The following is a 25,839-nucleotide window of genomic DNA, read 5'->3' as shown; positions in this document are numbered from 1 at the left end:
GTTCAGGGCGGGTAGCTAGTTAAACTATGCATTTAGTCCTGCTATTGATCCTTATACTCATAATTTGGCTTGCGGCGGGATCTCGTTCACAAGAGCAACAACCTCCTCAGCACATCCATACGACCCCTGATAACCCCATCCAGCATGTCCATAATTATGCACAACCCAAACCCCATCAATCTTCTCCTTCTCAAGCCTCACACCAGCCTCCCTTCCAGGTCTTAACCCAACACCATGTCGGATAACATCAAGATATTCCGGCCCTTGACCATCCGTCAGCTCTGGAGACATACTCACAGCTCTTTTCATGATGCGACTGGCGATGTTGGGATCAGGTTGACTTTCCCAGCTACCGTTCAGCATGGTGCCCCCTAGGATGGTTCCACCACCCACAGCTCGCGTCATCATGTAACAGGCCTCATCGTCGCCGTCATCAGTACCTGACACACACACCATGGCTGGTGCCACATTCCTCACTACAACCACTTGCCCACGTATAGGGTAACAACTTTTATCTTCCACACCTCCTAATTTGGCGGCTGATAATCCTGTCGCGTTAACGATGATATCGGGCTTAAAGCCGCCGAATTCAAGGGATTGTAGTTCGGATACATGTGTCAAAACCTTGCGATGAAATACCACTCCGTTTGCGCGACATTGGCCTACAAGCCAGGGGAGATAGAGAGCTGGGTTGATGCAGACAGAACCGAATTCACAACCTGATGCCATTCCTGATGGCATTTCGGAGGTAGAGAGATCTCGATAGTCGTCCACCAGTTCGCGCCACCAAGGGTTTTCGGCGAAGACGTTGCTGAAGGTTGTACCGCCACTGCTTCTCAACTTCTCCATGTCTTTTTGTCGGCGATAGATCCGACACTCTGGTTCTGTTAGTCGTGAGGTGCTACTTGCGATGGTAAGAGAGTACTGACTTTGAAGATGGATGCCAGCTTCAGGAACATCTGTTGCAAGTTTTTTGAGTTGCGGCCATGTTTTACGTTCCCATTGGCTTCCTGGTGATGAAGACATTCTTCCCGGCATATGTCAGCCAATTCTGTAGCTTATAGCTTTTGTGTGCAGTCTTACGGCATGAAGTTTGCGCCAGCCCATGGTGATGCATATTCGATGTCGTAGTCGCCTGGCATGTGTTTGGCTACGACGGCGATCTTATTGCCTGGATCTTTGGATAGAAGGTACGCTGAGGTCAACCCGGAGACTCCTGCTCTTCACGACAAGATATGTTAGCTGTACAGAGACAATGTCTGCTACATGATGGAACAAGCTTACCCAATAATGATGATGTTGGGCATCGTGTAGCTACTGTTACACCAGTGTCACGTAACTGCGTCTACGATTGGCGGGGTTCGTTTGCAAGCTTTAGAGAACGATGGACTATTCTCTTGAGGTGCACAAGCGTTTACTGGACTCACTAGGCCTTAAGTAGCCAACGGGACGGCGGTGCATGTCCAACGCCAAGCCCGCACCCCAAGTTCTCCGCCGGACAACCCAAGGCTCCCGGTAACCATGGCCGGCCCGTGTCTGTTGAGAGACTCATGAACATTCACGTTTGTATTGACTATATTTCGCAGAGCGGAGGAATGTATTTTCCTCGGGTTCAAGCCTCCCGGTCGTTATCGATAAGATTGCGTCGTTCAATTGGGCAAGACCTCGGCTGCACCCTTCAAGCTCCTGATACTTCACGATCGTCACTTCCCCCAAACCATCATGATCAGAGAAAACAGCATCTACATCCAGAGCACGTCTATAATTTCGCAGTTGGTGGATCCAGGATTGCAGAGCAATCCATCTCGACTTTGGCACCAAAAGCCAACTGTGGAACAGGCACGCACGTCAGGCACTACGACGCAGGTGCTGTCAGAAGAGCTCCTCATCACACCGAAGTAAAAGGAACTTACGGGTTTCTGGCTGAAATCAGAGAAAAGCTCGTTATAGACTTCATTCGTGGCCTTGAAGTCGTCCATCGGGGTGATGAAGATATTGAGCTTAATAACGCTAGCAAGGCTACTACCAGCTGCTTTGAGGATAGTGGACAGGTTCTCTAGCACTCGACACTAGAACGGTATGCTCAATCATTGCCAAACTTCTCATGGTACAGATACCTACCGTTTCTGCTTTTACACCTCCAGGGATGATTTACATTGTCTTCTCCTCGAGCGCAAGGCTGCCGGAGCAATGAACCATACCATTGCATACTACCGCCTGCGACGCGTTGAGTGGGGCGGCAGGCGCATCCTTCGTGTATGTTGTCTTTCGAGTAGACATAGCGATAACAGTATTGGGCGTAAAACTAGGTGCTGAGAGGGGTGCTTGACATCAAATCAGCGGTTCGAGAAGGACTGCAGCAGATAACCATCTAACCTTAGTGGCATGATATATCACTCATAGCACAGTTCGCGTTGGCTCAGAGGATGCCGTCTTCGGAGCTCTCGTACAATTGATTGATGGGGAAATAGATAGGTGTACAAGCAGGGAACTATGCCGACCGTAACGACGTGCAGCCGAGGTATTGCCGAGCCGCCAACAGGGTTCCAGCGCTCACTAGGAATTATGCCCCTGCTTTCACCACCACTTTACAAATGCCACGAGATACTAACTCTATCGCAAAAGTACCTATCACTGCCGACATTACACTGTCATGGTGCTGTGGTGTTCTTGCACGTCCTGCATCCTCCTATCGCTAACCGGGGTAGGGACCCACAACTTCAGTTCCTACCCCAGGTGCTGGTTTCCAGCTTGTACGGAAGTGCTATTCCACCTGATAACAAGATAAAGATGGGCATTGGAGTTTCTTTCCAGGCAACGTGATTGGAAAGCTGACATTCACTATCAAATCCCCTCTTATCGAGACCCGCATAGGTTTTGCCCATGCGCAATCGGAATCTCGTGGCCAATAGCGCGGGGTAAGTCGTCACGGAGGACGGCTTCCAAGGTCAAGGCTGTGTTCAAGTTTACGAGCGAGCTCTGATATATGTATGCTCGAGCCTCAGGCAACCCGTCGTCAATTGATCTTCGCTCTCTACCATGGAACCCGGACCGAACGCTTCCCAGGGCGACGACAAACCAGCGGCCATGTCAAAGGACGTAGAAACCCAGTTAAGCAACATGGATGGTAACTCTCTCAAGAAGCAAGAGAGCACTATTGCAGGCGAAGTCGAGGACCTTGACGAAGCGAACCTATACCTGAGGCAGCACAACATCACCCCGGAGTACACTGCCGAGCTCCTCGAAGACCCAATAGCGAACAAGAAGGTTTCCAGGAAAGTAGACATGTTACTGCTACCATTACTATGCGGGACCTTCTTCCTCCAATACATCGACAAGCAAGCCATTAGCTATTCTGCCGTTTTCGATCTTTTCGAAACGACTGGTATTACTGGCGATCAGTACTCCTGGCTGGCGTCAATCTTCTACTTCGCTTACTTGTTCGCGGAATGGCCATCCGCGTATCTTGCGCAGCACTTCCCGACTGGTCGAGTCGTGTCAACCTACTGCTTCTGCTGGGGTTCTGTCATGCTTCTCACAGCTGCTACACACAATTTTGCGGGCTTTGCTGCTATGCGGTTCCTTCTTGGCGTCTTCGAGAGTGTTGTCACTCCTGCATTTATGATGGTAAGTCTTGGACGTGTCGGGTGCATACAACAGATACACTGACTTTGCATCTTCACCACTGCAGATTGTTGGAATGTGGTACGTCGGAAAGCAGCATCCCGCAAGAGCAGGTATGTTCTATTGTTTCAACGGCATTGGTAGCGCCGTTGGTGGTATTCTCTTCTACGGTGTCGGATACGCGAAAAGTTTTGTCGTCTGGAAGATTATTTATATCATATGCGGAGGTATGACTGTTCTCTGGTCTATCCTGCTCTTCTTCAGGCTGCCAAACAACATCATGACAGCCAAGAGCTTTACCACAGAGGAGAAAGCCCTTCTAATCGCCCGCGCCGCCAGCAACCGCACTGGAGTATACAACCGCAAGATCAAACTAGTGCAGGTGCGGGAGGCCTTGATCGACCCACAGATCTGGATACTCTTCTTCTACGTCTTACTCAACGAGATGATCAATGGTGGTAACGCAAATTTCGGCAAGCTCATCGTGAAGGACGTGGCAGGGGGAGATTCACTAAAGACGACGCTGTACGGCATTCCACAAGGCTTCGCTCAGGTATTCTGGGTCTTCACAGGTCCTTTCCTCGCATCTCGACTCCCGAACGCACGCACATATATCATGGCTCTTTATCTTTGTCCCACAATAATAGGCACATGTTTGATCTGGCAGCTGCCGCGCACCAATGTGGGTGGGTGCCTGGCGGGCTATTACTTGGTATGTTGTCTAAAAGTAGCAGCCTTTACGACATGTCGCTAATGAAAGCAGACGGGTTCATTTGTTGGCTCTCTAGTCATTGCCCTCCAACTGCCTGCATCAAACGTAGGCGGATATACCAAGCGGACCACAAGCACAGCCTTCGTATTTCTGGGGTACTGCGTTGGTAACATTATCGGTAAGCCCCGCAGCAATAGCAACCCTATCTCAACACCGGCATTACTAACGCCACCTACTTTAGGCCCTCAGGCCTTCTTGGCTAAAGAAGCTCCCAAATACGAGACCGGTGTGAAGATGTTCCTAGGATGCGCAGTCTCTCAGGTTGTGCTAGCACTTTGCTTACGAGCACTACTCGCACGGCGGAACGCTCAGCGCGATCGTGAAGAAGCTGAAGGTTCGCATACGCAAGATGCCGATATACATGATGTGGACGCCATCGAAGATACTACCGACTTCCATAACCGGAAGTTCCGGTATGCTGTATAACCAGATATAGAGACTGTATATACCGTTGTGTGACCTGTCATTGTTAGCGCTTTGCCTTTCTCTTCGAGATCCTCGTCAACGACGGAACAATGGGAACTCTGCCTACCTCTGCTTAATCCGATTTCTCTGTCCCAACATCAGTTACATTTACTCCCTCTCTTGCTTTCATCTCCTCTTTCTGCCTCTCCTTGACTTTCTTTGGTTTCTTCGCGCTAACCGGCCCGTCGGCACTTCTATCTTTCCACTACCCACGACCTCATGTTAGCCATCTCTCTTTCTCTCAAGTTCTATCCACAAAAACTCACCATACCGCCATATCGATAATGCGGGTATTCCTCTTGCATACCCTTTGCATCGTCAACGCCACCAGAGACTGACTTCCAGCATGTACCAGGGCAGACGAAATGCCATTTCTGCGACTCGTCAATTTGGCAACGAACGAGTACGTCGCGTGGTTTCGAACAAAGAGTGCAGGACTTTGTCATTGTGGACAGATGTTTGGTTGAGGCTGAAAGTTACTGAATTAAGCATCGGAGGCTGCTTCAACAGCTAGTCGCAAGTGGAGAGAAGTGATGACATCATGGGCTTTTACCCTTCATCCTCCGTGCTCTGCGCCAGCACAGACCCATGATTAACAGTCTTCCATATCTCTCCATACTTTTCCTGCCAAATTTCTCTCCATCCGTCATTCAAAAGCCATTCTGCCTCTTCTTCTTGCACCACGTTTTCGATGAGCGACCCATTTCTTGCAAGCGCACTACACCATCCGTCCCATGCGCCACAGCGTTTAGCGTACATGCTCGGCGTCAAGCCGTCATGATCGCGGTGGTGTACATCCACACCCGCCCTTATCAATGCGTTGGCGATCTCTTCGACAGCGATTGGATCCCCTGGACTGCCTTCATGATCAATAACACAGTAGCAACGCTGAATCCTGTTGCGGCCAAGACTACCCATTGTGTTGATATATGCAGCGTCGATTTCGAACAGTGGAGCAATGATGCTCGCTACTGAGGGCCAGTCCCACGGGTCATCATTCAGACTTACAGGTTCCGATATGAGGCCCTCTTGCTGCAATCTTTGTATTTGTTCGCGCAGTAGAGAACGCGATCTTCCTTGATAATAGTCCCAAAGCAGCATGTTCATTGTTGTCTCAAATAAGAACGATGATGACTCGTAGACTTGGGGGATAATATGATCGATAGTTTTCTCGAATGCGACACGGTCATGATCGACTATAGAGCGCATAAAAAGACCTGCGACAAGGCTTACATCGTGGCTGTCATATGTCAGAAAACGGCTATTACAGGACGCTAGACTCGGCTTACTTCAGGTTTGATACGCCGATGCCTTGGCTTGCTAAGTAATCGAATAGGTCTACCCGTGTATGCTCTGCAGCATACTACAATATGCAAGTTAGTTTCGGGTCATTGCATTGAAGCATGCTGGACAAAGCTTACATATAGACATAGATTTCTTCCTTCTCGATTGATCTCATAAGGAGAAATAACGCCTCGTCGTAATGCCCCATCGATCTCTTCAGCGTTTGCAGATGCGAAAAGCTTGTTGTAATGGGTCTCAGACTCAGCCAATGTAAAGACACTGAGTTGAGCGCAGAGCCCCGGGCTGGATGGACCGGATAGATTGCGAAGGAAGTGTGCGTGGATGGCGTGGACTGATCGGCCAATACCGCAGGTAAAGGTAAAGCTAACCTCCCCATCTGGACGCTGAGACCTCGATTTGGAGCCTCGGTGAGAAGTCTGCAAGCGCAGACTGCCAAACGGGGTAGTATATGTATATGTTGATCGATGGGCAATCGCTGGCGTGCTAAGGTAGAGATTCGCGTAATTTGCTTCTCGTATAGCAGGTTTGATCCTTGACTGCCCTATGGCATGCCCAGATGCCGTCCGATGACGAGATTTAGTCTCTTCAGAGTAATACCAACGGTCTAGCGGGGTTGCAGTTGATTGTGGGTACTTTGTTGCTTCCTCCTGTGCTGCCGATGCTACAAGGTTGTCATATTCGGATTGTAGCCAAGAAACGTAATGTGGTGGAAACATATCGATACCATCGTTGAGTAGATTTCTGAGCGCTACTTCCAAGTGCGGTTTGACTATTAGTAGATAAGCCATGATCATGTCGCGACGTTCGCCGAAAAAGAAGACGTCTCTAATTGACATGGATGTAGGGCGAGATATGCGGTATTTCTCAAACTGGGCGACGATGACATCTTCGAGTTTGGCTGATAGCATATCTCGGGTCTTTTGATGCTCATTTATATGCTCTTGGTGGGTAATCGCCATAATTTTGGAAGCCTGTTTTGATTCCTGGTAATGGCAGACTGCCAAACGTCCCAGAAGTTCTTGCCCTTGCATCAGTGTGGCTTGCTTCTGCCGAGTCGAAGCCAATAGCTTTTGGGTCGTGTTGTGCCTTCTTAAAATCTCTTGATGTTGGCTATCTGATCTCTGCCTAGATGTTTTATGAGTACAGGTTCATTCTGTGACATGGAGAAATGCATACCTGCTTGCAACTTGTAGAGAGTTTGTGAGTAGACCCTTTGACCGCTCAAGATTGCTGAATATCTTGTTGATTTTACGCTCGTCCAGAACGTACTTCACCCTACTCCAGGTCTTGCTCACGCCTCTAAATCTCGCACTTAGTATTCTCAAGTTTTGTAGTTCGCGTTGTAAGCTCTTAAGCGCAGATTCGAATAGAGCTGTGATTTGGTCTGCGGTATCAGCTGCCTTCCGACTAGCGAGTGTATCCAGGATCTGTTTTGCAGTCTCTACGAGCAGGGTAGTTTCTCTGACGGTAGTACACAATCGATCAATCTCTTCTGGCGCATCAGCAAGGTCGCGTAGGAAACCATGGACCTCGCGGCCCGTTCTCACAACAACATCAGCTACGCCGATAATAGCGAAGATGCCCGCCGCAAACTCAAGGCTTCCTGACATGATAAGCGATGCGAATGTTATGAGAGCTAGACATTGCCAAAGGTCGAGGATAAAGGGAGGGTCGTTTAAAGGGGATCTTCATGTCGTGCACATGATGTTGCCGATAGGTGCGACCATCTCGAATCCCGAATGGGGGCGGCTGGTGCAGCCCACGCACGTGCGTTTGGGGCCAAGCTGCAGGATGCAACCTATCAATGGTCTTTGGCCCCTGTCAATGTTACCAACGCGTTGATAACGGGATAGCTTGTCGCTATTTTCGAGGTTGAACAGGTGCCTTTCTCTCGGAAACAGGGCCAAAGTGGAGGGTTGTTGTGCTATCTTGAGGCAGATGGCATGGCAGCATTAGCTGGATACTGCGCACTAGATAGACGGCTGGCTTCTACCGGTGGTTCTCGGGCATGCTGAGCTCTACTGTACTTCTAGCAACAACTTGGCCGCAAGAATGAGAACCAATAGAGTCAGAAGGCAAAACGAGGCAAATCTATACGTCAGCAGTCACCAACGCGGAATGCCCCTGGCTCAAGCAGTTCCATGTGATATTCTAGAATACTGAGTTGTTCGCAACATGCGCTAACGATTGGATGGCTTGATGGATCTAAGTCGCTGGGTTTGGTGAGGCTGACAAGGCTGCATCTTGATGGTGTGGCTGAGATACCTAGCTTTTGTGTTATACGGTACGCTTCAGCCTCGATGTCACACACATCCCCCAAGGGGTCCATACGCAACAAGTTGGAAGTGAGGTTAATGCAGCACAGCAAAGGAAAGGGATCGGAAACTGTGAGGGCGCGGTGATAAAGGTTGCTGAAGCACGGCCCCGCGCCAAAGACCCACTTTCCTCGTTCACGAGTCCCGCACGGCAACTTCATCCGGCTTCACCTTTTCGCATTCCTCGACCACCATGGAGCAAAATGCATCACAACACCGCATCATTGCCCTCATTTAGGCACTTTATGGCAAAAGAGACGGGAGTTTGGTGCTACAACTGCAGATTGCATTGACGATAACGAAAGCTACATACATATACGTTGACCCATATGTCTATTCCTCTGTCCTCCAGTTTGACCCCATATTTACATACCTCAACTACCGCCTTCCATCATTACATTGCTCTACTCTACTCGTCGCAGCCACAGTCGGAAGGGGTAGGAGCTGGCGCGGTGCTAGACTCGCAGGAGCTTGAAGCAGGAGGAGCCGGGGGACCACCAGGACCACCAGGGGGGCCAGCGGTAGGAGTGGGAGCACCACCACCTGGGGCAGTAGCAGTGACCGTAGCAGTAGGAGTGGGGGCGGGAGCACCGCCACCTGGGGCGCCAGCACCAGGGCTGACGTCCTGGCACAGAACGTCCTGGCCAGCGACAGGAATCACACAGCACTTAGCTTGCTGGCCAGTGGCAGCGCAGCCGCTGATGAAATCAGTCGTGTTGGCAGGAGTGGTGGTGGCTAGACCGTAGTGTTAGCATCATCTCTTGTATGCGCGAAAGAGATGGGAGGGGGATACGTACGAACTTTGCAGTTCAAGCCGACAGCACCAAGGACATCAGTAGCGCAGCACTGGGGGTTGCTGTAGAGTCCAGCGGGACAGAGGCTGCCAGTTCCAGTGGAAGCGAAAGGAGCGGCAGCGACGCCGGCAGCGAAGGCGAGGATTGAGTAGCGCATATTGATTGCTGGAGTTTTGTTGACTGTTGGACAATGAAGGGCTTATGGAAGCGAAGGTAAGATGCTGAGATGCTGCTTGATGTAGATGGTGGTCAACTTGAAGTCCATACTCTGCCTTCTTTATACTTTGCTCTCCACCGTACTTCATCGCTGCTTGGCGATCTGTAGTGCCGTGGAGTTTCTCCTTCCGTCGTCTCATATCCTATATTGCGGTTGTTTTCGTCCCTGGTCCATTGAGCGTGGTATGTACATCGTCTAGACGCAGCATGACGCTGTACGACAATCCGAATCCCGTCTCGGCTCGTCGCAACCCCAAACCATCTGCGGAGTAATAAGAAAGCATTGGACCTCAGCCAATGCCATTTGCAAGACATTTTAGTACTTAACAAAATCGATAAAGGCTGTTTACCCAGTGGCCCTGGTAAGTGTGCGATGTCTGGATCTGACCTTGGAATAACCACACATTCTCTCATGTGCTGTAAGACCTGCGGCTACGCGATGTCCAAGGATTTCCCCGCAACTCCAGACCATATTGCCTACTGGAGATTCCAGGCACTCTGAATCGGGACCGATGCTTTACAGAGAGTTAACAGTATGATTGACAAGAAAGCATTGCGTTTAGGCGTCAGGATGTATGTACGCGAATGTCGTAAGGCTTCCAACGATACTCGAACGCTGATATTAATGACCCACTGGCTAGTGTATGTACACACCTGGGCAATTAAGGTCTCAAGGCAAACTCTCGACGCGTGTAAATCCATTCGTCGGAAGAAGGCTCTGCTTCCAAAGTATGAGTGATCTCAGTCTTTCCTCATCGCACAGCACCTTCCCACAGCACGTGTAGGAACACGGACTATAAGTGTGCCGAACAAGGTAGATGATCATCTACATTCAGAATCGCTATAGAGCCTGATCTCGGCACCTGGAAATCATTCTGCAAGGTACAATGCAGCTTTCTTTTATAACGCAGATGTCCAGAGGTCGTTTCTCGTAGCGAGAGACAGTACATGATGAACATCCTCCTTCGTCGTCATAGTGTTGATGTCCGGCAAAGACGGGCGTCGATCGTTGTAAGGGCATGGACATTGTATTAGCCATATATATCTGATTGGGCAAGCCACATAACCCGGGACCAGGGCAACTTGCGGTAGTGCTACCAGCGTGGCGGTATGTGGCACCGGGTGTATTACGGATAGGCGATTGGCAGGAAGGAACAAAATCACCACGGCGAATATGAAGGCTTGTTGTATCGATAATGCGTCGATGCCGGCAACGAGGTCGAAATTAAGTTGCGGGGAAAGTAGTCTGCCATCGGGCTAGGTAATTAAACCTTGCTTAGCGCATCGGCTCCATATGTAAGCTTCACATTCACCTTAGACAGCGGCGAAGTACTGAAATCAACTGAATCATCATCGCTAACGGCACGGCTAAGGTAGACAGATTGGTTGGGCTATACTTAGAGATCTAGAGCTTGAGGGAACCAAATTGCAGCCACATCATCGTTCAATGCCGTCGAGAATTGGGAGTAAAGTGCTGGGGGGTGCATCCATCATAGATGCGAGATCCATTGATTGATCTTCATGAGCTCGGTCTGCTCCGTACCATGCTGATTAGGGCGCCAGCTACGAGGAGTCCAACCAGAACTCCGCTCTGCACTGGTGCAAATAGTGCAGATCTTAAAATTACCAGAGTACCGACGATGACGAAGATGATGGGAAGGATAATGATCGGACGGTAGGGCCTTTCCATCTGTGGTTCTCGGCGGCGGAGTATAAGCAGTCCGATTACAGTGCTAACATAGAAGACCCATTCAGCCATACCAACGAACGTCAAGAGTGCCCGAAAACTACCCGTCAGTATATAGACAAGGGTCACGACCAGGGCCAAACCGTTGGCATAGCTGTGTTTCGTGTTAGTCAATCTTGGCATACAACACATTTCGAGGGGCTTACATCGGGGCGTCAAGGCTGGATGAAGTGGTGCTGTCTGCTTCAGCCCTCTGCTTCATCGGCAACCCTCGTTTGCTAAACACTGCAGGAAAGTAATGACGCTGCGATGCAGCCATTGTTAGTCTGCCCACCGAGAAGACGTTACTAGTAATGGAACCTGCGCATGAGATAGCAACCAGGATGGTAACGAGAATGCCAGCCGGTCTTCCTAGGAGAGATGTGGCGGCAGCAACAGCTACTGCGTTGTTGGTACTTAGTTTATCCCAAGGTACAAGAATGTAATAAGCCACATTCACAAGCTCGAACGAACTGAGTACTACGATCATCGCAGCTTTGATCGCTTTTGGAAGAGCACGACCCGGGTCGCGGATTTCACTCGCGACGATATTGGCCTGCAAGACGCCGTCAGCCGGCACCGTTGGCGCACAAGATATATGCACTCACATTGTCCCAGCCGTCGTACGCCCAAAGTCCTCCGTATATGGCTGCGCAATAGTGGCCGTAACGGTCCCACGTGCCCATGGATACCCAATCGATGATATGGCCATCCGATACTGTCGACCTTGTCTGGAACCAATTGCGGGTGTACCAGTCGCTAGGTCCGGAGAATGAAGAGTTTGGGTTTATTAAATGAGCGAAAACAGCAACAAGACCACTTAAGACTATCAGGGCCACAGTTGAAAGCTTGAACACTGTAAATGACTCGCTCAGTCGCATTGTGAACCGGGTATTGATCGAATTGAGCAACACCATGGAAACAAATGCTATGGCAGCAATGAGTTTGAGTACCTTAGTGTCTGGCAAATCGCCTGTACTGGACGTGACTGAACCTATGGATTCGGCAATGACGATGCTTTGAATGGCCATAGATGAAGGCTTCACACCCAGGATGTACACCCAGGCCATGAGGAAGGCAGCCGTATCACCGTAGATATGGCGCAGGTATTCTTGCATACCTCCGTTCAGTGGCAGCGCGGCACCAAGCTCAGCGAACGATGCTGCTCCTGCCCATGATAGCAGCCCACCCAGAACCCACACGAGGAGAGCAGCTCCAGGAGAAGGCACGTTGCTGTCGACCTGAGCTGGCGAAGCGAATATACCCGAACCAATCTGAAGTGTGACAAGAACTGCGAACGCATGCCGCGTAGTGAGCTGCTTGGATAGCTGCTGGACCACCTGTGATGTGGAAGAAGAGCGACGTCCAAGCAATGGTTCCCGTTCCGACTCAGTGGTGTTCGGCTTAGGGATATCTTGGCCCTCAAGGCGACTGGGTGGATGTATGTCGTCCATCCGAATGCACCTATTGTTCCCGTCTCGAAGGTGTTGAGGTTATACTGCAGTAGATTTCCTTGCTGGTTGGGACGGTCCTTTTGAGGCCTTGGCGGGCGGAGGACGCTAGACCATGTCACAAGACATCTAGCACGCGCTATTGCGGCTCTCTGTTCGTGCGTGAGCTCTGACAGGTCAGATCATGTAGGCCACTGAGTAAACCTCGAACAAGTCTGGATGACGTTATGGGGGTTTTTGTGGTCATCGCATCGTGCTTTTCCAAGGTAGTGTGGCGTCCACACTAGCCTCAGATGTGGCGCAGCATGAAGAGCACAACTATGACCGAACGCTCTAAGAATCGAGTACGGCGACGACACTAGAGAGGATAAAACATAGAGAGGATACCAGGTAGGGTACTGGATGATACAGTTGCTCCAAGTACATTTCTCCATCTCTTCTACAACACGACCCATTCTGCAACTGTGGCGCGTTGGTGGTGCCTGCCTGTGGCTCGAAAAGCTCGGACTGGTCCTTCAGCGCCCTGACACCCCTCTTCGCTTCCTCACCAACAACCAGGTACGTCAACACCACGCCCGCGTTTCAAGCTCCCTACCGCGCTCCCATAGACTTAACTACCCCCAGACCCTAAACCATGGACGCGAACCAAAATGACGAGCTTTACCCCATCGCCGTGCTCATCGACGAGCTCAAGCACGACGACGTTATCCTCCGCCTGAACGCCATCCACCGACTAAACACAATTGCCCTCGCCCTAGGCGCCGAGCGAACACGAGAGGAACTCATACCGTTTCTAGATGGTGAGAGTCTGTCTGGTAAATATGCCAAGTCTAGACTAGCTAACGGATGTATCCAGAGTCGGTTGAGGACGAGGACGAGGTTCTCACAGCATTGAGTGAGGAACTTGGCAAGTTTGTCGAGTATGTCGGCGGCCCAGAGCATGCACACGTGCTCCTATCGCCTCTTGAGAATCTTGCAGCAATAGAAGAGCCTCTTGTCCGGGAAAAGGTGTGCGCTGCAATTGCCCAGGTTTGGCCGCCAGCTAACACGTGCAGGCTGTCGAATCGCTCAACAAGATCTGCGAAGAGCTGTCGCAGCAGCAGATTGAAGAAAACTTCATACCCCTCGTCTTGCGCCTATCAAAAGCCGACTGGTTCACCTCAAAGATTTCCGCGACGGGACTCTATCAGACCCCATACACTCGCGCTACACCCCCTTCACAAGAAGCCCTCAGACAGCACTACGGCCAGCTAGTGCACGATGATACCCCCATGGTACGGAGACAGGCGGCGAACAACCTCGCCAAATTCATCAAGGCTATGCCGCCATCCATCGTCATCGACGAGATGATTCCCCTCTTCCAGCACCTCGCCGCAGACGACCAGGACAGTGTCCGACTTCTGACTGTCGACATCCTTATCGCGATCGCCGAAGCAGTACCTAAGGAGCAGCAGTCGAGCCATGGTGTCCTGCTGACTGCGCTGCGAAGTCTGTTCGAGGACAAGAGCTGGAGGGTGCGGTACATGGTAGCGGATCGCTTTGAAAAGGTGCGTTCGGCTTGTAGCGAAGGAAAACATGCGCTAATGGGACTAGATTGCGAAAGCCGTCGACGAGGAGGTTGTCAACCGCGACCTTGTACCCGCCTTTGTCAAGCTACTCAAGGACACAGAGGCCGAGGTGCGCAGCGCCATTGCAGGACAAATTCCAGGTATGTTCCTTGGCAGCAGCAGGTGTACAGCATATGAGCTAATCACTACTAGGCTTCTGCGCGCTGTTGGAGCGTGAGACCCTCTTGCACGAGGTTATGCCCAGCATAGAGGAGCTGGTCTCCGACCAGTCTCAGCATGTTCGCGCTGCGCTTGGCACCCAGATTAGTGGACTCGCTCCAATCCTTGGAAAGGAAGAGTAAGTTGCGACTGCGCGTGACCACGTGCTTTCTTATTAACACGAGCCAGGACCATTTCGCATCTTCTTCCCATGTTCTTGCAGATGCTCAAGGATGAATTCCCCGACGTTCGCCTGAACATCATCTCCAAGCTCGAGTCTGTCAACAACGTCATCGGCATCGAGCTTCTTTCGCAGTCCCTCCTCCCAGCTATCGTCCAACTTGCGGAGGACAAGCAATGGCGTGTACGTCTGGCCATCATCGAATACGTTCCTCTACTCGCGTCACAACTCGGTGTGCAATTCTTCGATGAGAAGCTCAGCAGCCTATGCATGAGCTGGCTCGGCGATACCGTCTTCTCCATCCGTGAGGCGTCCACTCAGAACTTGAAGAAGCTTACGGAGGTCTTTGGTGTAGAGTGGGCTAACGACGCGATCGTCCCCAAGGTTATGGCCATGGGCCAGCACCCGAACTACCTTTACCGAATGACTACATGCTTCGCTGTCTCAACACTGGCGCCCGCCCTGAGTTTGGATGTTATCGAACAATCTATCATCCCCATGATGGACAAGCTGGTCAACGATGATATCCCCAACATCAGGTTCAACGTCGCAAAGTCATACGGTCAGCTCATCAACACGCTGAAGCAGCTGCCCGAGCAAGGCACCGTCATTGCTCTTGAGAAGGCCGGTACACCAGGCCAGGGTTGCCAGAAGGCTACAGATGTCATTACAAAGAGCATCCTGCCGAACCTTGAGAAGCTTCAACAAGACGACGATGTAGATGTACGATACTTTGCGACGACAGCAGCACAAAGTTTCACGGATGCGATGCAGACTTAGAAGATCCAGCATCGTCCGTGTTCTTGAATGTGGAGAATGACATCATGAATAGCATCAACGATGGTTAATGATATGGAAACGCTGCAGGAGAACGGTCTGACGATGAGAGAACAACGTAAGCCGAAAGCCCTGTAGGTGTACTTTCAAGCTTTGTTTTAAGAGAGTTGAGTGGGCTAGTAGTTGGGCTCACTGGCAATAAACCACAAAGATTACCCAGTTAGACTCATTCCTGGCAGATTTGCAATGCATACTTTGGCGTTATTGCAGGTGTTCAATGCATAAGATACGTGATGTTGATCATTTATTCTATTACGCAATATGCAAAAGTTGCATCATGCCGTCATACAGTAGCTATAGCTTCCCCTTTGGCGTTGTAGGCAGTCAGACGGCACCAGCCTCCTTGAGAAGGTTGTTGAGCTGACCCTTCTTGGATTGCAAATCGCTGTTTCCACCAATGTGCTTCTGGGCGATGAAGATGTTGGGTACAGTGGTCTGGCCAGTCATTTCGCCGAGGGTAGACTGGATAGCTGAGCCATCATCTATGCGCATGTTAGCTGCTGGTCCTGTATTTCTGTCTATAGCTGAGAAAGAGTCTACATACCGACTTGGTCCAACTCGATCGCGTAGAACTTTGCGCCGCTGTCGCTCAGCAGCTGCTTGGCCTGGCGACAGTAGGGGCAGTAAGACTTTGAGAAGACAGCGACGGGGTTCTCGTCGATGATGGACTGGACCTTGGTCTTTGTGGCGGACATTGTGGTGGGCGAGGGGGCGCGCGTGAAGAAGTGACGCAGGAAGGAAATTTTGGCGGTTTTTTGGAGTTACTAGGAGGAAGTTGTAAGTGTTGTGTTTAGTTGGAGGGGTAGAAGGACTGGGTGGCGTACTTATGCGTGGAAGAGTGAGTGATTGAGGTTTGTCAGAGAGAAGACCGATGTATGTCTATAAGCTTGTAGATGCGTATACTAGTGATTAGTGATGCGCAGCGTACCCCCCGCAGTAGCAAACGTTCTCGACGGCAAATGATGCAATCGCTCGTGAAAGACGGCGCGCTAACTGCCGTCGGAGATGGATCGGCGATGTGAGGTGATTACAAAGACTAAAAAAAGGACAGGGGTTGGGGGCGCGGTTTTGGCCATGACGCGTGCGGCTGAATGCGACGCGGACGAAGTAGGGACCTAGCTTGCACACATGTTTCGGTGCCTTTGATGCCAAGGAGACAGCTGTTAGGTCCGTAGAGGAAAGTGGTTATGGAGTAATATATATGGAAAAGACAATAGGTTAGAGGTGAGAAGATACAGAGCCGGGAAAGCGCAGCGGGTCGCGTACCTTCCGCATTCCGAGATTGAGCGTTCCGACGCTTCCACGCCGTCGCAACGATTATCAGACTATCTTTGGTTCCCGCCATCCAAGGCATCCATTCACTGTCACCACACATACCATCAATCTTCACGACTAGACTAGCCGCAATCACCCTTCTTATGCGCACTTCGTACCACGCACCACGATGACGTCCTCAGCGGCCGGATCAACCGCCTTCTTCATCCTCTCCCTACTCACCATATGCGGCGCCGTGCTGCTCCTCTTACGCTACTACCTCCCACTTCGCACAACACCTGCACACGTCGTAGTACCCGTCTTCTTGGCAATAGCACTGCCGGCTAGCATCGTCGTGCTCCTGCCCATCGATCTCGCGAGTAGTGCTGGATTAGATACAACGGATGGCGCCAGAGGCATATGGTTGAACGACACGGTCGTGTACAAGGCATGGCGCATCATATACTGGCTCACGTTTGCGCTTACATGGGCTATCTTACCTATGCTGGGCGAGTACTGCGATAGTGGCTATAGAGAGCCTAAGGCGAGATTGCAGTATGCGCTCAGAAGCAACGGACGATATTGGCTCATTGTGGCTGGGTGCAGTATCGTTGGCTCAATATACTTGCTTCTATGGAATGGATTTCACGTCGACACTTTCAAGAGTTTGGTTATGGCGCTGGCGTATACTTGGGGTCTTATACTGGGCATCTATCTGATGGGCCATGGACTTGTCGCGTTTCCCAGGAGTCTGTTTCGATACGCGAGTGTTAGCGAGAGGTTGAAGAGGATACAAAGTCAGGCGCCCAAGGTAAATGATAAGTTGACGGAAGCGCTGGAGAAGTTGGACCAGTACGAATACCAGGTTGTGCAGCTCAAGCAGAGAAAGAATGGCACTGCGCGAGAGTTTCAGGAGTGGATCGATGAGTTGGCGGAGAAGGGCAATCTTCCGGAGAACAGAGCAGGCGTTGTTGGACGACTGGGTACTGCGACAGTACCTCCTGTCATCACTGAGAGATACCTAGCGGACCTGACAAGGAAATTGAAGCGGGCGCGTCATGCGAAATGCCGGTTCGAGAACGAATGGGACCACGTTGTACGGAAGGCAGTCAGGACACAGGCCATTCTCGATTCGAAAGCCAGCAAACATCTTGAGTTCAAGGGCGCCGCATTGCCGACCTCAAGAGGACTGTTCGATCGCATCAATGTTCTCACCCCTTTCACGCGCTACCACCTACACGTTCACATCATCCCCGCTCTGGCCTACGTCTCCTGGGCCATTACAATCCTCGCCTCTATCTCCATCGTCTGGTCAGAATGCGTGCGCGAAGCCCAGGATTTTGGCGGGCCCAAACTCTCCATCATCGGCTGGACTGTTGTACACCGTCACGACAACGGCCGGTCGTCTGTCGGATTCAACAGCCAGATCATCGCCGCTGCTTGGCTGTGCTACATGTGCATTTGCGCATTCTACAGTCTCACTGAAGTCAAGATATGGGGTAATAGGGCGCTGGTACGAAGGAATACCTATCAAGAGTCTGCGACCTGGTACGGTCTTCAAGTTGCCAAGCTGACGGTTCCACTGAGCTACAACTTCCTCACCATGACGGACAAGAACATCTGGAAAGGCACCATGTTCTACAAGTTCCTCGGCCGTCTTATCGTCCTAACGCCGCTCGGCGAGGGCTTCAGTGCCTTCTTCCCTATCTTCATCCTGGTACCTGTCTTCGCAACGGCCTTCGGACTCTACGGCAAAGTAAAGAACATCTGTGGCTTCGGAGACCTACTTGACGACGAAGACGATGATACATCAGGAAACTATGCCAGCACCAGCTCATGGCGCGAAGGCCGCGCATTAATTGAACGCGAAATCCAAGGTGCAAGCGGAAACGTCCTAGGTCTTTCCCAACGAAGCACTACCAGCCCGCCAAACGAACGCTACACAGACACCCCAGCACCGTCATCATCATCCAGCCTTCCAACCACGATTGTCGCAATAACAGCAAACAGCGGCCCAAGCACCACCCGTCCTTCAACAACCCGCCCCGATCGCCGACGCCCCGCAATCGAAGACGAAGAAGACGAGGGTAATTTTTTCGAAAACTTCGCTTCAAGAGTCAAGAACACGTTCGACACAAATGACTTCTCGTTCCAAAGACCCAAGTGGCTGGGTGGCGACGATGAGGTCGAGGCTGGACACAGTAGTAGAAGACCGTTGGATAGGGGTGAGGGGGATCGCGGAAGTGGGTTTTTGAGCTTGTTTGGTGGGAGGGGGGAGGAAGGCAGGGTTAGGTTGTGATTTTATGTGTTTTGGGGAATATCTGTAAGATGATAGAGAATGATTTGGGTTTGGATGGGCATTGCGATGGTGTTTTGGGTTAGATATTGGGTGTAGAGTTTTGGGTATACTTGGTGTCATGGGTTGTACAGCTTTTGTACTGTACCTTCTGCGCTGGTGGCGCTTAAAACCTATTTAATACAGGATGTTTTGACTTCTAGGCGCGAATGCCAGGCTGACCTGACTGAAGCGCGTAAGCCTACTAGCATTCTTCGATGAGCCCCTCAGCCCGGTGAACCTTGTATCATTCTCCGGATGCACTTTCATTGGTCTCCTGCTCGATTCAGCTGCGTGCACGTTCCGCGAGCTGGTGTAAGTATATCGCAACCAACCACTGAAGAAGGGACTGGCTTGAACTTTCTTAATAGACAGCTGGCGCGCGCTTCAGCTCCCCTCTTCGGTCCTTCCCCGCTTTCTTTCTCATCGTTGCGAAGACTTCGTCGCCTGAAATATGGACGAACCCAGGCGCTTGGAACTCGACGAAGGATGTAACGAATCACGATCGACCGAAGCCTTCGGCGGGGGCTGTGATGTCAGCATCGACAACGAACCCTACACTGGAGTGACGTCCGAGAATGAGATCAGCAAAAAATCTGGCATCTGTGAGAGATGCAACTGCATACCTTGGAAAGACCTTCTAAAAAACCCTCTGTGGTGGGTGCCAGACCAACCTGTAATCAAGGAGGACAAGGTTCCGTTAAAGGCATCATCTTGTCGTATCTGCAATTTGTTCGCAAAGATCATCGAAACGCAGAAACTCTCAGAGAACGGACCGTATCATTTACGAAAGTACAGGCCTTGGTATCTCAAGAATAAGGAAGTGCCTGGCTTGCCTGCGTTAAATTCATCGCAAACCCTCCGAATGTTCTACCTACAAGTTTCAGACACCGACCACATAACATGCCCACAACTCATGGTCACCGACTTTCAACCCAACGACACATCAACTAAACTGCGTTACTATCAAGCAAGCAACGTCGACATCGAGCAGGTTAAGGCTTGGATAACGGAGTGTGAAACAAGCCATTGCGTTGATTGTGTTGGGGATGCGGCTACCCACGATCCGCTTCGTCAGTTGCGCGTGATCGACTGTGATCAGAAAAGCACTGTTCCTGCGCCTTTGGGATGTCGCTATGTTGCATTGTCTTATGTGTGGGGTCAGCACGAAAGTGCGTTCAATGATCTGCAAAACGCGCCGGAGACTATCGCTGATAGTATTGACCTTACAAAAAGGCTAGGGTACAAGTACCTCTGGGTTGACAGATATGTGTGTATCCCCTCTTCATTTTCTGCATACGATTATATTGATTAGTGTAGTGTATCGACCAAACTGATCGTATAGACAAGCACACACAGGTTTTGCAGATGGGCGAAATTTATGCTGCAGCGCAGGTCACTATCGTTGCTGCAGCAGGAAGCGACCCCAGCTATGGCTTGCCTGGCGTCAGCTCACAATCACGGCCTGTACCAAAGTCTGAAAAGATTGGAGATCTGTGGTTAACACTTCTACCACGTCTAGTTCAATTGGCAGAGGTAGCGGAGTCTAAATGGGCCTCTCGGGCGTGGACCTTCCAGGAATTTCACCGCTCTAGAAGACGCTTAATCTTTACCCGGCACCAAGCAATCTTTGTGTGCAACAGTGGGATGCAATACGAGATAGCGTTATCGGGGTTCACGTCGATTTCATCAAGAGCCCTAGAGCATGAAAAGGATATTTATTGGGCTCGACAATGGTTGCCTCCATGTACTGTGGTAGAAGGAGACAGTGAGTTCAGGTGGACCGCAATGGACCGAGCTGCACGATACTTGGAGGCTTACAGTAATCGCGAATTGTCGTATGATACGGATGCTTTGGATGCCATTGCAGGCGCGTTGGATCCACTTCGTAAGGATTCTGTTCACCATATTTGGGGTACCCTTTTTCGCTACGATTTCGAGAACGCAAACCTATCGTTGCGTTTGACGGAAGGCACTATTTTTAGCTTATGCTCTGCCTGCACCACCTGGGATTCAAGCACGCATACGATTCGACGATCCGCGGCCCAAGGCAAGACTGACCTTGATCCCATCTCTGCAGACGTCTTACCGAATCCTCAAGATGTCGAAAGGTTAAGTGAAATTCGCAATTTCGATCAATCAGCTTTACCAGCATGTCGGATTAGCATAGGCCAGATGGCCTTGACTTGGTATCACAAAACACCGGGTCGTCGTCGACATGGCTTTCCCAGTTGGTCTCCTCTTGGGTGGGCGGGCCCGCTAAGCTGGTATCGACAGAGCTCCAACTCCGCGCAGTCTAGCATAGTCCTAAATCATGTCTGTAATGTCAAATTACACTCCCCGAAACTGAGCAGCAAGATACCAAATTGCGATCCGGCGCAAGCAGAAAGCTTGGACAGCACACCACCTACCATGGAAATCCCGTTGAGGACCGTGCATTTAGACCTCGTGCTTGATCACAATAAGCATCAGGTGGCAATTAAGCTGGATTCTGACTACAAAAGCATCATTGAAGTACATTGGGACACGGATCCTAACCTGTTGAACGCGAAACATCTTGTGGGTGCTATGCTTCATAGCAGAGAAGATCGGAGATACGAAGCTTTTGTGATGGTGCTTGCTAAAACCGGCAAGGTCTTTGAACGAGTGGGATTGTCCAAGGGTCCTTTGAAAGCGTATTCTTCGCTCCATCAAACTTCCAGACCTGTTACGCGCAGACACGACTTAACACCTCTGACTCGCGATGTCGAGATCGAAGCGGCATATCGGTTCAAGAGACCAGCTTTTTGGCTGGATATCTTCGGGCATAACCGCTCTATCCTGATACGATGAAGATGAATGAATTTACAAAAATTGTATTCTAATAGAAAGTTCACCGAATGTTTGTCATCCTGAAGCTCATCTCCATGGGAGTGCAAGACCAGTCTAAGCACGAGGCATTCCGATTAAACAGATCAGCGATGCGGTTATCGATGCAAAGTTACACGATGGTACTCTCGCTGTTGTCATAATGCTAAAGAAATGTGTAGTCTTCCTGAAGACGACGAGTGCGCTGCTAAGGAAGTCATGCATTCCATACATAAAGTATCAAAGTTATAGGCATACTCAACTTTGCCATCGCCGGTCTTGTATTCAGTTCCATCAATCGCTGTGTTCGAAATGTACTCGATGTAAGTGCCATTTTCAACCTCGGCCAAGATCTCCTGGAGGCAGGTAATACAATTTACATTGTTGGGCTTCTATGATGCTCTTTGGAGAAATACGACTTTCGCCTGAGATATTTCGAAAGCGGATCCAATCAATATCGGCACGGTTATCCGTAGGAACTTGCCATGGCTGATTCAGGTTAGAAGAGCTACCCTCATCTGCTAGTACCGTGGCTTCCGTGAAATAGAAAACAGCGTCCGCGGGCGCTGTTTCGTTATCTCTGAGGAAGCGCGTGAATCTGTATGGTTCGTCGATCGCGGTTATATTGCAGGATTCGGAACTGTTCGACTCGTCGCATGTGAGGTTGAACAGCTGGGGAGCATCTTGACACTGGACCTCGACGGCCAACGTATAAAATGGATCCCATTTGCATCTGCCACTAGGACGAGAAAACGGAGGGGTGTGCACAGATACCCCTTCAGATGACAAGAGCCCGCCGTATACCGCCGCTTTCATGTTAGGAGACACGTTAATACCAGCAACATCAGTGAAGTCATATGTTGGGTTGTAACTTGTAGCAAAAGAGGCGTATGCGACTGCATCGGCAGAGTTATCATGCACAGATGCACTGTAAATACCAATCTCTGTTGGAAGAACGGGCCCAATAGAAGACTAATATTGCCAACGATCGCGCGGACGAAAGCGAAAGTCCTGCACCGACATAAGTGACAAAGGACAGTATGCCTCTTCTCGAATGACTCACCGTACGTGATGTGAAAACCACAACTGGAGTCCTTCATACCGGCTTCTATGGTCGTCTGAAAGTTCTAGAATGGGCTGTGAGGAGACGCGACGATGGTCAAGCAGTTGTGAACGATGAGCCTAGAGCGATCGCGTCGAGCACTTATAGCCATGAGATCGGAAACCTGAATCACAGGCTGGCTCCCCAACGCTAGCGCACCATCGCAGTATCCACATCTTGGGCCCTCACACTCCTTACCACCGACCTCAACCAGGGCTTTAGCAGCTCCGCGACACAAATGGGCTCTTTCAGGTCAGGAAGGATGCATCTCACAATAGCTATTGATGAAATCGGAAACGTGTACGGCTTCTCGCCTCATGATTTGCACTCCCAGCTCTCAGGCTTCCTGTAATCACCCCCGACAAACGTGTTTCTCGCCGGATACCTGCAATGCCTCCTTGTAAAACTCACTCCACTCTTCACAGTATCGTTCACAAACTTTGTTCCCTCGATATACTCCGGCGCAACACCCTTCTCAACCCAATCGACCATGGCCGCGAGAACATTATGCTTCGCATCAAACGGAATACCTGCTTGAGCCGCGTTCCCACCCTGACCCAACACCCACGCACCAGGACCAGTACTGCAATGGAACATGCCCGAAATACGGAAGAAACGCGTCCATTCGTCCATATCTTCGTAGCTGCTGTTACCCCGAAGATGCTCGTAGAAGCGGTTCGTGTTGAAAGAGGTAATTTGGTTATCCTGCTGTCCGTGGTACATGAGCAATTTCCCATTATTTTGCTTGAACCCAGGCAAGGAAGATGGGTAAGAGCGGATGTCGCCTGGGTTGAGATCTTCTGCCGCGCGGACGTCGTCTAGACCAAATTCGGATGCGTTCCAGGTCGGATCGTTGTATACGACGTACTTGAACCAGTCGTCCGAGTAGGCGAAAGGGGCTCCGGCGTACAGTTTGTCTACAGCGTTGAATTCACTGCCAGGCTGCATGGCGGGGAAGATTAGCTCTCCATTAGGGAACCTGTAATCACTGAAGATCGTCTGGAGTTGCTGGACTTGATGCTCGTTCAGACAATTACCTGTGGTATTGCGACTACACAGGAGCATCGAAGGATTGAACTTGCACAAAGTTGGATCCTCTATGATACCGTCTTTGACCTTGTCGATGGTATCGCATTGGCGCAACACTTCGTCATGGATCCATGTCTGCCAGGCTGTCTTTGAAATGAAATTAGAGCCGGTGAGAAGGCCGGTGATGGTGAAGAAGCGTGCGCGCCAGGAGATGAGGTTGTTGAAATCGACACCCGGTGCGCCGGCAACGATGCCGTCGAAGTCGTCTGGGAACTTCTCTGCGCTCTTGATGCCTTGACGTCCGCCGAGAGAGCAACCTAAGTAGTATGATTTGGTGTAATCCCTTTCGTAAAACTCCCCAGACAAGGCTTTGCCGGTATTCACGCTCATGTGAAGTCTAGATAGCCAGTGAGTTGACGTGTCGAGGTAAGGAAGAATGAAGCTTACGATCTCCAGGCGAAGTCTACCACCATCTCAGGATTATCGAGAAAGGCTACCCCTGTAGTACCATTGTGGCCATTGTTTGCGCCAACGGTAGCGAAACCGTTCGAAGCCCCATACGCGATATCCTCATACTTGATGCCTGGTCTTACTATCAGTACCTGATACATATGACGAACCTTTCTACGTCCACTGAACACTTACAACCATCGATACCCCCGTTTCCCGTTGCCAGGAGGCGACCCGACCAATCTTCTGGAAACCAGGCTTCAAAAGTAATCTTCGAAGTTCTGGAAGTCTTTATCTCCAGTGCCATACGGCAAAGGTCTACTGAGACAATTTGGCTGGTTCGGCCGCACGTCGCGTCGTTATCCGGGAACGTCAAGTTGGCGCCCGCCGGAACATGTTGTAGGACGTTACGGGTTGCATCCTTGATGTACCTTTCGGGTTCGAAAGCAAGACATTTCTTCTCGAACGCGGAAGACGCGACAGCGACTGAGGCCAACGCAAGGTGCGAAACGATCGACACCCATACTGTAGAGAACATATTGACGGGATGGAATTATACGACTTGGCAGGTGCTCATCGTGAAAGCTTAGCGACAGGCAGTCTTTATGTTTGGTGCGAAGGATAGGTGTGGCTTGACGAGCCGCATGCAGCAAAGTGCGGGGCGCAGGATGCGGGGATGTTCGTCCTACTCTTCACTGCCTCCAGAAGTGAATGATCCACCTCGAACATCGCAAGATTCTCGCAATTGTAAGATCAAATTGAACGGAGTACGGAGGCCATGCTCAGACATGAGGCTTCTGCTAAGGTTCGTAATCGATAGAGTTAGTGTATCTGACATGGCGAACGTAGGACTTGCACGAAGTGGTACACATCTTGCTGGATCTACAGATTGGGAGTTATTCCCGGAAGCATCCCTGCTATTTTACATATGTATCGGATAAATTGTGTTGCGCAAGTGGTAGTAAAGTGGAAGAAGACGACGGGTATGAAGTACCTCACTAGGTGGTGTTGCGGGGCTTCGGCGTGGGCGCCGAGAACGCAACTGACCATTGCACGCTAGCTTGCGTGTATCTGATTGGCGCTGCCAGTCCCATTGGACTTTCTACTTCCATCACTCAAACACTCACATCATCCCAGAACCCCTCGATAATCTCCCTCGGAAGTAAACCCTTCTCACCCTCCGTCTTGAAGATCTGCAGCGGCGCGCCCTTCTCTATCGCTACTGATACCGCCTTCTGTGCCCGCGCCCCTTCCACCACGCGTCTCAGTTCCTACAGCAACTATACTGGTCTCTTAAGCTGCCGTTGGTATTTTTCTGCCCATGTCTCGAAGTCCTTCTCATATCAGCGCATCTCTTCGACGGTTATGAT

The 25,839-nt window shown here is 50.7% G+C and overlaps 10 protein-coding genes across 10 annotated transcripts; 4 read left to right on the top strand and 6 right to left on the bottom strand.

Annotated features, from left to right (window-relative positions):
* Positions 1–57: 57 nt before the first annotated feature.
* ALTATR162_LOCUS9686 (uncharacterized protein) lies at positions 58–1,307 on the bottom strand (the record flags this gene model as incomplete). The annotated part of the gene is made up of 4 exons (XM_043317320.1): positions 58–878; positions 930–1,027; positions 1,084–1,221; positions 1,285–1,307. The coding sequence occupies 4 exons, from the start codon at positions 1,305–1,307 to the stop codon at positions 58–60; spliced, it is 1,080 nt and encodes a 359-aa protein (XP_043173255.1).
* Positions 1,308–3,039: 1,732 nt separating this feature from the next.
* ALTATR162_LOCUS9685 (uncharacterized protein) lies at positions 3,040–4,822 on the top strand (the record flags this gene model as incomplete). Its single annotated transcript, XM_043317319.1, has 4 exons — positions 3,040–3,627; positions 3,692–4,336; positions 4,388–4,514; positions 4,578–4,822. The coding sequence occupies 4 exons, from the start codon at positions 3,040–3,042 to the stop codon at positions 4,820–4,822; spliced, it is 1,605 nt and encodes a 534-aa protein (XP_043173254.1).
* A 588-nt stretch (positions 4,823–5,410) lies between these two features.
* Positions 5,411–7,776, bottom strand: ALTATR162_LOCUS9684 (uncharacterized protein; the record flags this gene model as incomplete). Its single annotated transcript, XM_043317318.1, has 4 exons — positions 5,411–6,101; positions 6,151–6,224; positions 6,283–7,291; positions 7,343–7,776. 4 exons carry the CDS (start codon positions 7,774–7,776, stop codon positions 5,411–5,413), a joined length of 2,208 nt encoding a protein of 735 aa, XP_043173253.1.
* Positions 7,777–8,890: 1,114 nt separating this feature from the next.
* On the bottom strand, positions 8,891–9,432 carry ALTATR162_LOCUS9683 (uncharacterized protein; the record flags this gene model as incomplete). The annotated part of the gene is made up of 2 exons (XM_043317317.1): positions 8,891–9,216; positions 9,279–9,432. The coding sequence occupies 2 exons, from the start codon at positions 9,430–9,432 to the stop codon at positions 8,891–8,893; spliced, it is 480 nt and encodes a 159-aa protein (XP_043173252.1).
* Positions 9,433–11,010: 1,578 nt separating this feature from the next.
* On the bottom strand, positions 11,011–12,671 carry ALTATR162_LOCUS9682 (uncharacterized protein; the record flags this gene model as incomplete). The annotated part of the gene is made up of 3 exons (XM_043317316.1): positions 11,011–11,332; positions 11,385–11,773; positions 11,826–12,671. The coding sequence occupies 3 exons, from the start codon at positions 12,669–12,671 to the stop codon at positions 11,011–11,013; spliced, it is 1,557 nt and encodes a 518-aa protein (XP_043173251.1).
* A 631-nt stretch (positions 12,672–13,302) lies between these two features.
* On the top strand, positions 13,303–15,395 carry ALTATR162_LOCUS9681 (uncharacterized protein; the record flags this gene model as incomplete). The annotated part of the gene is made up of 6 exons (XM_043317315.1): positions 13,303–13,468; positions 13,525–13,676; positions 13,724–14,215; positions 14,262–14,376; positions 14,429–14,573; positions 14,624–15,395. 6 exons carry the CDS (start codon positions 13,303–13,305, stop codon positions 15,393–15,395), a joined length of 1,842 nt encoding a protein of 613 aa, XP_043173250.1.
* Positions 15,396–15,776: 381 nt separating this feature from the next.
* Positions 15,777–16,147, bottom strand: ALTATR162_LOCUS9680 (uncharacterized protein; the record flags this gene model as incomplete). Its single annotated transcript, XM_043317314.1, has 2 exons — positions 15,777–15,934; positions 15,997–16,147. 2 exons carry the CDS (start codon positions 16,145–16,147, stop codon positions 15,777–15,779), a joined length of 309 nt encoding a protein of 102 aa, XP_043173249.1.
* Positions 16,148–16,896: 749 nt separating this feature from the next.
* On the top strand, positions 16,897–19,005 carry ALTATR162_LOCUS9679 (uncharacterized protein; the record flags this gene model as incomplete). Its single annotated transcript, XM_043317313.1, has 1 exon — positions 16,897–19,005. The coding sequence occupies one exon, from the start codon at positions 16,897–16,899 to the stop codon at positions 19,003–19,005; it is 2,109 nt and encodes a 702-aa protein (XP_043173248.1).
* Positions 19,006–19,495: 490 nt separating this feature from the next.
* Positions 19,496–22,140, top strand: ALTATR162_LOCUS9678 (uncharacterized protein; the record flags this gene model as incomplete). The annotated part of the gene is made up of 3 exons (XM_043317312.1): positions 19,496–20,311; positions 20,362–20,537; positions 22,071–22,140. 3 exons carry the CDS (start codon positions 19,496–19,498, stop codon positions 22,138–22,140), a joined length of 1,062 nt encoding a protein of 353 aa, XP_043173247.1.
* Positions 22,141–23,305: 1,165 nt separating this feature from the next.
* On the bottom strand, positions 23,306–25,007 carry ALTATR162_LOCUS9677 (uncharacterized protein; the record flags this gene model as incomplete). The annotated part of the gene is made up of 3 exons (XM_043317311.1): positions 23,306–24,416; positions 24,467–24,602; positions 24,665–25,007. The coding sequence occupies 3 exons, from the start codon at positions 25,005–25,007 to the stop codon at positions 23,306–23,308; spliced, it is 1,590 nt and encodes a 529-aa protein (XP_043173246.1).
* Positions 25,008–25,839: the final 832 nt, after the last annotated feature.

This window comes from Alternaria atra, assembly GCF_907166805.1.
Source record: "Alternaria atra isolate CS162 genome assembly, contig: 30, whole genome shotgun sequence".
Lineage (NCBI taxonomy): Eukaryota > Fungi > Ascomycota > Dothideomycetes > Pleosporales > Pleosporaceae > Alternaria > Alternaria atra.
The sequence above is the reverse complement of the archived record's forward strand: the minus strand, read 5'-3'. Positions and strand labels throughout refer to the sequence as shown.